Here is a 10,804-nt window from a genome sequence, read left to right as displayed (position 1 = left end):
GATTTGACATCCAAGGTTAAAAAAAAAAATCACAAAAGAGTTGTGTTATACACAGCAACAGTAGCTTTTTCCAACAATTTTTCAATTATTGCATTGTATACTCTCCAAGAAAAGTAACTGTCTTGGCTACCGGAGGACAAGACTTAAAAAGAGGCGGAATGAACGAACTCCCTAGGAATACAGCCCTCTCCCTCGGAGGCTGCCTGCCCGAGGACGGCTGCTGCGCCCGCTGGGTGACTCTAAGCCTGGCTCCGAGCTGCTGTCACCTGATGGATGAGCACACCGCGCACCATCCACGCCTGAATCGCCGCCCTCCGACCTAAGCCGTGGCAGCCCTACAGAACTTCGCCCGGGTGCTCTCCTCCTTCACAACCCCCGTGGAAACGGCCCAGCGAGGAAAGTTTGCCCAGGCGCAGCCCCCTGCGCCCAACTGCGTGAGCGCCCGCCCGGAGCGAGCAGTGCCCCGCTGCGCTCCGGCTGCTTCGCGCTGGCTCTTGCCGGGGATTTGCCTTTTTCCCCGGCCCCCGGGAAGCCATCGCGGTTCCAGCGGGGCCCTTCCTCCCTTCTCCTCTTCTCCCTTCCTCCTTTCCACCCACCGCCGTCCGCTCTCCGCCTCGGGGCGCGATTTCCCCGCCGCTCGCCGTGCCCCCGGCGGGCCGCGCGTCTCCAATCAGCGCCCGGCCGCTAATTGCGGGGGGCCTCGCCCCGCTTCGCTTAAAAGAGCGGGGCCGAGCCGCTCACCAGGATCGCGGCGGCCCCTCCCGAGGGCTCCCCGGCCCCCCCCAGCCCCAAGCCCCGGGGATTGGCTCGGCAGCGGCTTTAACAGCGGGGGGCCGCCCCCCCCCGCCCCGGGACACAGCGGCTCGGTCCCCGCCGGCCCGCAGCAGCAGCCCCCGATGGCCGGCCGCCTGACCTGCTGCTGCCTCCTGCTCTGGGCCCTGCGCCTTCCCCCCGCCGCCGGGGGAAGCGCCGCCGGCTGGCCCCCCGCCTGCCCCGCCGGCAGAGCCCCCCGCGGGGGCTCCCCGCCGCCGCCCCCCGCGCTGGGCGGCCTCGCCCAGGACATGGTCGCTGTCCACATGCTTAAGCTCTACGAGAAGTACAACCGGCACAGGAGCCGGCCCGGGGACGGCAACACGGTGCGCAGCTTCAAAGCCAAGCCAGGTAAGAGGGGCTTGGGGGGAGCCTACCCGGGGGCTGCGGGGGGCTTCACGGTGCCGCCCGCACGAGTCCCGGGGTCCCTCGGTGCCCCCCAGCCGGGTGTCGCCGCTCCCTGCCCTCCACCGAAAGCATCTGCCCCGAGGGGGTCCCCCCGGCGAGCTGCCGCTGCTAGGGGCGAGCACACCGGTGGTGCCCGGGGCACTGCGGGGAGGACCTGCGCTAACCCCGGGGGGACAAAACCTCTCCCGGGGCCCAAAACCTTCCCCGCGGCTCCTGTGCAGGAGTGGTGCCGTCCGCAGGACCGCTGGCAGCTGGGGCACTGAGCTCGCTGCGCTGCCGGGCCCCGAGAAACCGAGGGGCTCTCTCCCGTTTTGCCTCCTGCTCCCCAGCTCTGCTTGGCTTCGTTACGAGGGCGCAGCAGCGCTTACCGGGGAGCAACTATGCTTACGTTGTCACTGTCTCTCTTTAATATCAGTTGTTTGCTCAGTTAATGCTCTTTATGTTTGTTATCCTTTGCCAAGGATACTTAAAATAACGTTTCTGGAAAATGTCTCTTCCTTCTTTGGTTAGCTCTTACAGGTTATAGCTAGCATTGTACTTCTGAAACGAGAATTAGACCAGCTTCCAGAACAGCACTTGTTACACTTAAGTGCTGATTTTATAGGCACCTCTGAATTAGTAGTGAGTGGTTACTAGAATATCACATAGTAACTCTTATCTGTAATGCACAAATTAAATCTTTCCTATGTCAGATGCAATATTACAAGTCCTCCTGCTAGGAAGAGATCCCACAGAGGGCTGTGGCTGTTAAAACACACAGCCCCCTAGGAGTTAGGATGTAAGCAACTGCAGCCATTTGGGATGGAAATCTCTATGCGCTACACCAGTAGGCAGCCACTAACTAACGGGGTTAGGAAGGAGCTGCCATGGTGGATGGTTGCTCTGTGACTGCCTACTACTGCTCTTCCTTCGCAGTGAACTGAGCAGCTGATGCTGCCTGCTACCCAAATAAGGCCCTGGGCCACAAGCCCCATTTGGTGGCACAACTCTTGCACTTTCATATTCTTCTTATTTAGCTATTCTGCTCAACAAGCAAGTTGCATCCAAGTGGTTAAATTCAGTTTTAAAACACCAGAATAGTGCTTCCTACTTACATATACTGCACACTGGTATTTTGCTCATCTGTCAGATCACAAAACTAAGGCAGAGAGAGATGCTTGCATGGTAACTTGCCCAGGGTCATGCACACCAGTGTCCAAACCTCCTGTTTCCTGTAGTCTGTCCATATCCCTTCTCTGTGGGATCTCCTCTCTCCCCAGTAATGTGGCATGAAAGCCAAAGCTCCCCTGCAATGCTTTTCATGACAATAAATGTTACTTCTTTGTGATTCATCAACCTAGTGATGAGCAGTCTGAAATCAACCATGGAATGACATAAGACCAAGGGTGGGGAGAAGCTCACTTTGCAGAGTGTTTCCTTTACCTCCTCAAAGAAATTCTAGTATTCTTCTGAGAGAAGAAATCAGCACAGTCTTCTAATGCGATATGGGGGACATCTGTTCTCTATGAAATACAGATGACACTTCTGATCTTATCTAGACAAAAGACTACACCTACAATAACTTTCCTCTTGTTATCCCAAGCAATAGATTTACTTCATTTGAAAAAGGTACCCTTCAGAAAACCTGTAACCCTCTGTTCCTGCACTGCAACTTAAAGCTCGTTGGGCACATTCTAGCATCAGTGTTCAAGATAGGGTTGTCAAGATGAGGGCTCTCACTGGATTTTGGGTTGACGTTGCTCCTTTATCAGATGTGCCACTGCAGTCTCCTCAATTACACAGTTGTATTACCACAGCCCTGAGAAACCACACATCTCTTACAGGATATGGGTGATGTTGACTGGGGTTGCTGAATATGGAAAAGCATTAGATATTAATGTGAAGTAATTGCTATATAGCATATGATTTTTGCATGTGTTCCAAATATAACTTAATGTTTCTCTAGCAGTACCAATAACTTCAGGAAGAATGCTTCCCAAACATCTGATTGCCTCTCACCTCCACCTGTGTTCCCAGGAGCTGGTTATTCCTCTGGGAAGGAGCTGAGAGATGGACACACAGTTCAAGTTTTCCCTTAGTTCAATGCAAATTAGTTCATAGGCTTTTTCTTGTTTTCAGGGAACTTTGTAGCTTTAGAAAATGGCACCAATTGACCAAAGCTAGCTGCACAGTCAAGTCATAAGTGGTTTTGGAGTGCAGTTTGTAACCAAATGTGAAATAACAAGTTATTGTCCAACTTCATCTAGATACCTGAGATAAGGGGATTGGTCTTCATGGCAGCAAGCAGCTTTCTAAGCCATGAAACCCTCCTGCAAAAACTGCCTCTTACAGCTCAGGCTCTTTCACTGAATGCCACCCATCCTCCAAATGAAGCCCAGGCCTCAGTGAAGAGTGGAAAATAGCAGCAGTTTAATTAAGACAGTACCATAATGCTTATGTGCAAGAAAAGCGAATTAAGATTTCTCAGGAACTATAATTCTGGCCTCTAGAGGCTTTCAGTTGTTTTAACATAATTTCATAGCTTAAAATATTTTAAACTAGGTTTTTTTGCATATTGGTTTTCACACAAGTGTGTTATCAGTAAATCTGCATTGCTAATCTTCACTTACTGCAATCAATATTCTCCTAGTAGGTGGCTTGCCTACTAACAGCAAATGTTCTTTCCTTGGTCACTTGTCTGTTTTTTCTATACCCATCTCTTGCATGCACCCTCCATACATCTTGCCTGTACTTTGAACTTGAAGTTGCCTGGAGTGATCAGAGGTAGATACAGTCAGTAAAATATTCATAGCTTTAATGCATGCAGCTAGTACAGCTTAATTCAGAGTAGGCCTGGAAAACATAACAATTCTTGGCTGACAGGTTGGTAAAAGCATGAGCAATCTGTTGAATTACAATAAATATGGCTGCACTCCATCCAAAACTCAGGCTTCCTCAATTCCTAAGAAGCCCACACTTCCAGGGTTCTGGATTTTCAGTAGCTATTGATTCACTCTTTCTACAAAGAATGTTGACTTTGAAGGATTTCTTTCACTTTGGAATGCAAAAATTAGCAATTCAGAAAAACTAAAATTCCCTTTCTTTGAGTTCTCATTCCAAATTCTCTTCTCATCAGAAACCCTGGGACCTCTGGTGTTTGAAACACTTTTATCCAAGTGATGCATACATTCAAGTTCTCAGTATAGAACAGATAGTGCTGGCAGTGTACTACTCCAAAGATTTTAGTAGAATTTGAACTCAACTTTTTTTGTAGTCTGAGCACCTGTGAATCCAACTACAATTGACTGAAAAGTTTACTGATAGGAATCCTGTCCTGAACTGACTGAAACAAACAGGCTGTCATCACAGAACATTGTCAGCTGCTCTGCCACCTATGGAAATGTTACAGGGGTATCAGGACAGACTTCTCCACTCCTCTGCATGAGGAGAAGAAATACAGATGGTGTGGATGGAAATTGCCTATTTGAATTTCAGTACTTCAGACTATATCTGTGGTCCTGGTATTGATGAACATCCTAACATGCTGTGGTTTTATCCAAATGATGGCTCTGGCTAGCATACCTCTGAACTGGAAGGCAGCAAGCACCAATGTAGTGGTTACCCATTCTAGTCCCTTAAAGCATTGTTAGTACCAGTCTGAGCTTAAAGAGAGCAGTATGTTCCTCAGATGGTTGTATTTTTTTTTTTTCCTTGAGATCTTATTGATCAGTGAATAATGGTATAAATAGTGCTTCTCTTCACCTCTGAAATCTAATATTGCTGCTAAATATTGCTAGGGTTTTTTCCTCTTCTCGTTCACTACAGTTTTAAGCTGAAGTGACTCCAACAAGCTCCCTTGTTGGAGTCACCTTGTTGGAGTCCCTTGGTTTAAAGTGAGTAAGCAAAAAACAAACTTTGCTAATGTGCTTTCTGGAATAAGTGGTTTGACTACCATTTTTTTCATATTTATCCATGTTTTCCTCGTTCTCTTGCAGAGTTCTTGGCCCAGAAGCCGCTGTACTGCTTCAACCTGACATCCATGCAGGATTCAGAGATGATCCTTGCTGCCACATTTCACTTCTATGCTGACAAACGCCCTCGGCACCGGGAATTGTTTTGTAAGCGGTCCAAGAACTCATCCTGCCGACTCCTTCACCTGCCTCCCATCCTGCGTCTCAACCTCATTTTCCAAACCATCCCCCAGAATTCTGCCTATAGACTAGTGAAAGGGAACATCACCGTGTTTATTCAAAGGCGAGGTGCTTGGCATGCAAAGGACATTTCACACATCATAAAAGAATCAAAACAGGCTGCGGAGCTCATCCTCTGTGCTGAGCTTGATTCTGGGGAGAAGCACCAAGGCTTCCCTGAACAGGTCACCAGCCATTTGCCTTATATTCTGGTTTATGCCAATGACCTTGCAATCTCTGAACCCAACAGTGTGGCAGTCACCCTACAACGTTATGACCCATTTCCCTCCAGTGATGGGGACCAAAATCTTTCGCCTAATGCTTCTACTGATACCCGAGTGAGAAGGGACACGTACCTCTCTAGCTCTATTCAGAACAATGAGTTGCCAGAGGTAGAGTATAACAACAACAAATACAACAAACATGACATATGGGAAAATGCCTATAAGTCCTTGAAACCAAAAGGCTCACGCAAAGACCGAAGGAGAAAAGGGCAAGAAAACACAGAAACACTTGCAAAGTCTCAGATGCTAAATTTTGATGAGAAAACAATGAAGAAGGCAAGGCGAAAACAATGGAATGAGCCACGGATTTGTTCAAGAAGATATATGAAAGTTGACTTTGCAGACATTGGCTGGAATGAATGGATCATATCTCCCAAATCATTTGATGCCTACTATTGTGCAGGGACATGTGAATTTCCAATGCCTAAGGTAGTACACCTTTTCACTCTTGTTAGCTTGCAAATAGTACTGCTCTGCCTTTCCAACTACTTCATTAGCTAGATTTTTACCTTTAGACTTTTACCATCTCACCATACTTTGTTTAGATGGGGAAAAAAAGCAATATTGTTTTTTAACAACTTTATAAGAAAAATGTCTCAGGTAAAATAACTTCTAGGAATCCTTATTTTATATCTTGAAACCACAACAGACTTGCACAGTTCATTAAAATATGGTTATGCACACTGAAGAATCAAACTACTCCTGTGTGGCAGCAGAAGTAGTCAGTATTAAAACTAATAAAACAGGTTACTCTATCAGAGTATTTCTGAATTCTACTGGTAATACCTTAGGAAAAAAATGCAGAGTAGTGACACATACTTTAAGAAACTGCCTGTCACCTTGAGAAGAGGAATGCTATTTACACTTATATTTGTCTCAAAGTTCTCTGGTGCTTCTTTAATTTGTCAAAGTCTTAAAATTGAGAAAATTCTGCTCAAACTAGAAAAAAGTTTCTTTTCCATATGTGGCTGAAAATGCCAAATAGCTGTCTGTAACACTCTGACTTTGGTGTTTTGAATTCCTCCTCAAGAAGCAGTGTGAAATTTCCTAATAAAGAGGCAAAGAGTTTTTGAATTCTAGTGGAATTCTGATTTGGCCTACTCCCAATTCACTTGCCCTTTGGCAAAAAGTAGAGATTTTGGCAATTCTATAAAACACAAAAGTTCTCTCATTTTACAGGGCTTTCAGATAAAGGGGGAAGGAGGTTCAAAGCACTGCATAATGTGCATGTTCAAAAACTAATAATTTTACGTTTCTACCTACAAATGGTCTGATTATTCATTGAACTGCCAATTTTGCACATGGTCAATCTGCCCATGAATAATTGATAGTGGTTTACAACAAAGAATATCAAAGATCTGAGACAGGAATCTGCCCTACAGGGAGTCTGGTGTGTTTGTGTTGAAATCAGTAGTATGACTGCAGGAAGGGAGAATACGCAGGCTAGTAGTTTAAGTCCAGGAACAGCAGAAATGTGGATTTCAGGGTGGGGTGCAGAAATCTGCCCAGACTCTATGTTCTTGTGTTGCTGGGCAATGCTCAACCAGGTACACAAACTCATACATGATCTGGTGAAAATTAGAGCTTGCAGAGGCTCACATACAATTTCACTGCTCTGTTGTAGTATAGGATATTATGCAGCACCATGACCATTTAACTTACCCAATGCAAAACCCAGCCTGGGAATATGGGTCCTCAGCCATAATCTGATGCATGGTTCATACATACAAAATAAATAATAAAAAAAAAAACAAACACCTGGCTTCCTGAGGGCAAACTAGTATGACAGAAGAGGAAACCGAACCAAAACACGATGGACATGTTTCTAGCTGGAACAGTGTAATAAGTTTATTTTGGTAACATTAAACATCAGAAACCAGTGTTTGTCCAAACCTTCTCCCTGATCTACAGTAATCAGAATACTCGATTTTTAATCCTCCTAAGAGAATCAATTTATGAGTTTCAGGTTTGAATTCCATTCTTGAAATGAAAACAAAGCTTTCCCGAAGCTAAGAAGTACTGCTTATTAAGATGTGACAGGGTGTTTTCTAATGGGCAAATTCATGATAAAGCAGACTTTAGAAGGGGTACAAACCAGGAAGAAGGTGAGCTGAAGTATTTCAGACTTGTTTTTCAACTACATCACCACCCTCCTGTTTTCTGAGGTTCAGAATTTCCCCCATCTAGGACTGTCCTAGAGGTTAAAAAAGAGCAGAACCTAGCCTGCTTTATTTAACTTGTAGCCAGCATTTAAGTCATCAAGTGCTTGCCCAGTACCATCACTACCGGGCATTCATCTTGGTCTTTCAAGCTTTCCACTCTAGCACATCGGTACAAAAGCCAATGTGAAGCCTAACCCAAGATCACTAAGCACTTGGGCCAGATTTCCAGAAGGGCTGGAACATTTGGAGCTTGGCTGGATGTGGGATGGGTGTGCTGCTTGGCTCCACTGTGGATGTAGGGCTCAGGCAGCCAGATTTTCTACCAAGTAATAGTCCATAATAAGCAGCTTTCTCTTTAAGCATTGTTGCTCATAATGTGTACGCTTGCAGGCATTAGAAACCTAATTAGTGCTGTCGTCTTGGTAGCTTGATTTACTCAAGCTGAATTGTTTCTAACTAGTTTCAGGGGTGACAGCTGCTCTCACTAGACTTGGCCCACATCTGTTTGTTCCCTGCAGATCCTAGAGGCTGTATGGCCGGAGAAGGTCCTAATAGGATCTTCTGCAGGTTCATTAAAAGGAGTTCTACAAGACAGCTACTGGCACTGAAGGCAGTGGTGGTTATTTGTGGCATGGGGTCAACAAATTCTTTCAGTAGCCCATTAAGATCTGTGACTTTCAAGTAACACTATAATAAGGGAGCTAGGACTCCTTGAGGAGCTTTTTGTAAAGGTTAATGCAAGAGTTAGATTCTAGAAGCTCCAGTTCTTTGAATTTCTAAACTCTGCAGTTGTTTATATACATGAAGGCTACTTCTGTCTCTATTGCTGTCCAGATTGGCAGCCATGGCCAATGTGGATAGAAGCTTATTTCTACTTCAAGCCACAGCTTCAAGGCTAATTCACTGCTGTTTGGTTTTGGACAGCTTTGAAATCTAAGAGAGCAAACTGTTGCTAATTATGTAAACACATGCTAATTACAGAAAGGCTCTTTCCAAGACCAGTTATTTCTTGGGACTGTCTTGATATGGATGCTGTCTTGAAACAACAAAGCAGAAAGGTGATTTCACAGTCCATCCTTGTAATGACTCAAATGATGTCACTTAAATTAAAGCTTTCAACTGTTCCTTAACTTAATCTAATTCTTTTCACTTAAAGTATCTGCTTCCATGTTGATTTTTGCAAAGTCTTTGTTTGTTGTCCCCCAGATGCCATGTACACCAAATCTGTTGAAAACTATCAAAACTGTAGGTAACAGTACTAGTTTGCAAAGGCTTATGATCTGAAAAGGCTCTGTGAGCATGTTTGTCTATTCTAGATCAACTTCCCTTTGCTGAGGCTGTTTCTGGAGCACTCTTTTAAACCAGAGTAATTAGTATAGGGAAAAAGTAACTAGTTCCAGGTTAGTGTATGTGAAGAGCAACAGTACTGGAACATATTTACTTTGGAAATAGAGGAGCCAATTTTCTCAGTCAGATAAGAGGTTAAGAACACGAGAGAACATCTTGCAACTGAGAAGTCTGCCCCACCTTAGCCCTTTTCCCTGCATGCCTGTCTCCAGCACTTAATAGGTGCAGCCATGGACATTTCTCTTTTTCTAAGCTATTGACTGTTGGCTGTGCCACCAGTGCCCTCCTCTGGTATTTATGAAAGCAGCATATGGAGTACAAACTTGGATACATCCTCTGCAGAAAAGCTGAAAATGTGAGCACATGGCTATGTTGCATGGCCCTGTGACTCAATCACATATATTAAATTTTTCAAGACAAATAACAGAATTGTATCATTTCCCAAGCTGCTTTGGAAAAGCAGCTACTTATCAGTGAAGCAATAACCATTTCCTTCTCTGTTCCAGGTTGTCCGACCATCAAACCATGCTACAATCCAGAGCATCGTAAAAGCAGTGGGAATCATTCCCGGCATCCCAGAGCCCTGCTGTGTTCCTGACAAAATGAGCTCCCTCAGTGTCCTGTTCTTAGATGAGAACAAAAACGTTGTTTTGAAGGTATATCCCAATATGTCGGTGGAAACCTGTGCCTGCCGATAAGTTCATACAAACACATCTCTAACAAGACCTACCTACCCGTCCTGCCTGACCACACTGGGAAAGTTGTGAATGGGAGATGAATCCACTTGTGTTGATGCCTACAATTCCTCTACAATCCCTGCAATTCCTCCACAAAAAGCATGCGGAGAGGTTAAAACAATACCCATGCTCACCTGGAAGGATATGTCTTACAATTGTCATCTGTCTTGTATATTTACCTTCCAGGAGTTCAGTACTTTTGCAAGTATCTTCCTAACCCACCTAGCCAAGAAACATGGTATTTAGTGAGAAATTTAAATGTAAAGTTTTCCATAATCAATGGACTAAAATATGTTTTTATACACTATTCTTACTGACTATTTTATCTCTTCAGTTAACCAAGGAGATGGGAAGTGAATTTGCAAAGGCAGGCTTGTTTTAGAATATCACTTTTGTAAACAGATCGAAACTTTTTGCCTAAAACACTCATTCTCTTAATCTGCATATTTATAATGAAAAATGCTGTAATAAAGGGCTTAATATGTATATTTTCTTCAGGATGCAAGTATAGCGCACTGTATAAGCTTTCATATATACAGTATGATAATACAGCCATTTTTGGTTACCCTTCCCTAATATATAATTTGTTCTACGAAAGACATATATAGTATCCCACAATTTTGGTTTGCTGGATATAATTTCAGGTTGTTAAACATATGCTCTGAGTAACACTTTCTTTATAGTAATATGTTGAAATACTAAAAATAAAATAACCAAGATTTATATTTTTGTAAATTATACTTTATATCCTCTAGATTGTTACATGCTTTTAACAAAAGCTAATAAATTAAAGGTACAGTAGTATCTAAAAATAGTTGAATTGTCTTTCTATAAATCCACTCTGCTACATTCTGGTAATTAGATGGAAACATGTAAATGCATGTTAA

The 10,804-nt window shown here is 44.2% G+C and overlaps 1 protein-coding gene across 1 annotated transcript; it reads left to right on the top strand.

The window, feature by feature from the left end:
• Nucleotides 1–192: 192 nt before the first annotated feature.
• Nucleotides 193–10,729, top strand: GDF10 (growth differentiation factor 10). The gene is made up of 3 exons (XM_068688473.1): nucleotides 193–1,161; nucleotides 5,193–6,100; nucleotides 9,687–10,729. Exons 1-3 carry the CDS (start codon nucleotides 897–899, stop codon nucleotides 9,876–9,878), a joined length of 1,365 nt encoding a protein of 454 aa, XP_068544574.1. The 5' UTR covers nucleotides 193–896; the 3' UTR covers nucleotides 9,879–10,729.
• Nucleotides 10,730–10,804: the final 75 nt, after the last annotated feature.

Source organism: Anas acuta, chromosome 7, assembly GCF_963932015.1.
Source record: "Anas acuta chromosome 7, bAnaAcu1.1, whole genome shotgun sequence".
Taxonomy (NCBI): domain Eukaryota; kingdom Metazoa; phylum Chordata; class Aves; order Anseriformes; family Anatidae; genus Anas; species Anas acuta.
This window is presented reverse-complemented; position numbering and strand designations above follow the sequence as displayed.

Excerpts from the sequence above, each read along its gene's own strand:
- GDF10 (XM_068688473.1), top strand. The coding sequence starts at position 897 with ATGGCCGGCCGCCTGACCTGCTGCTGCCTCCTGCTCTGGGCCCTGCGC. Across the intron at positions 1,162-5,192 it reads CAGCTTCAAAGCCAAGCCAG|AGTTCTTGGCCCAGAAGCCG; the intron begins GTAAGAGGGGCT and ends GTTCTCTTGCAG. Across the intron at positions 6,101-9,686 it reads GTGAATTTCCAATGCCTAAG|GTTGTCCGACCATCAAACCA; the intron begins GTAGTACACCTT and ends TCTCTGTTCCAG.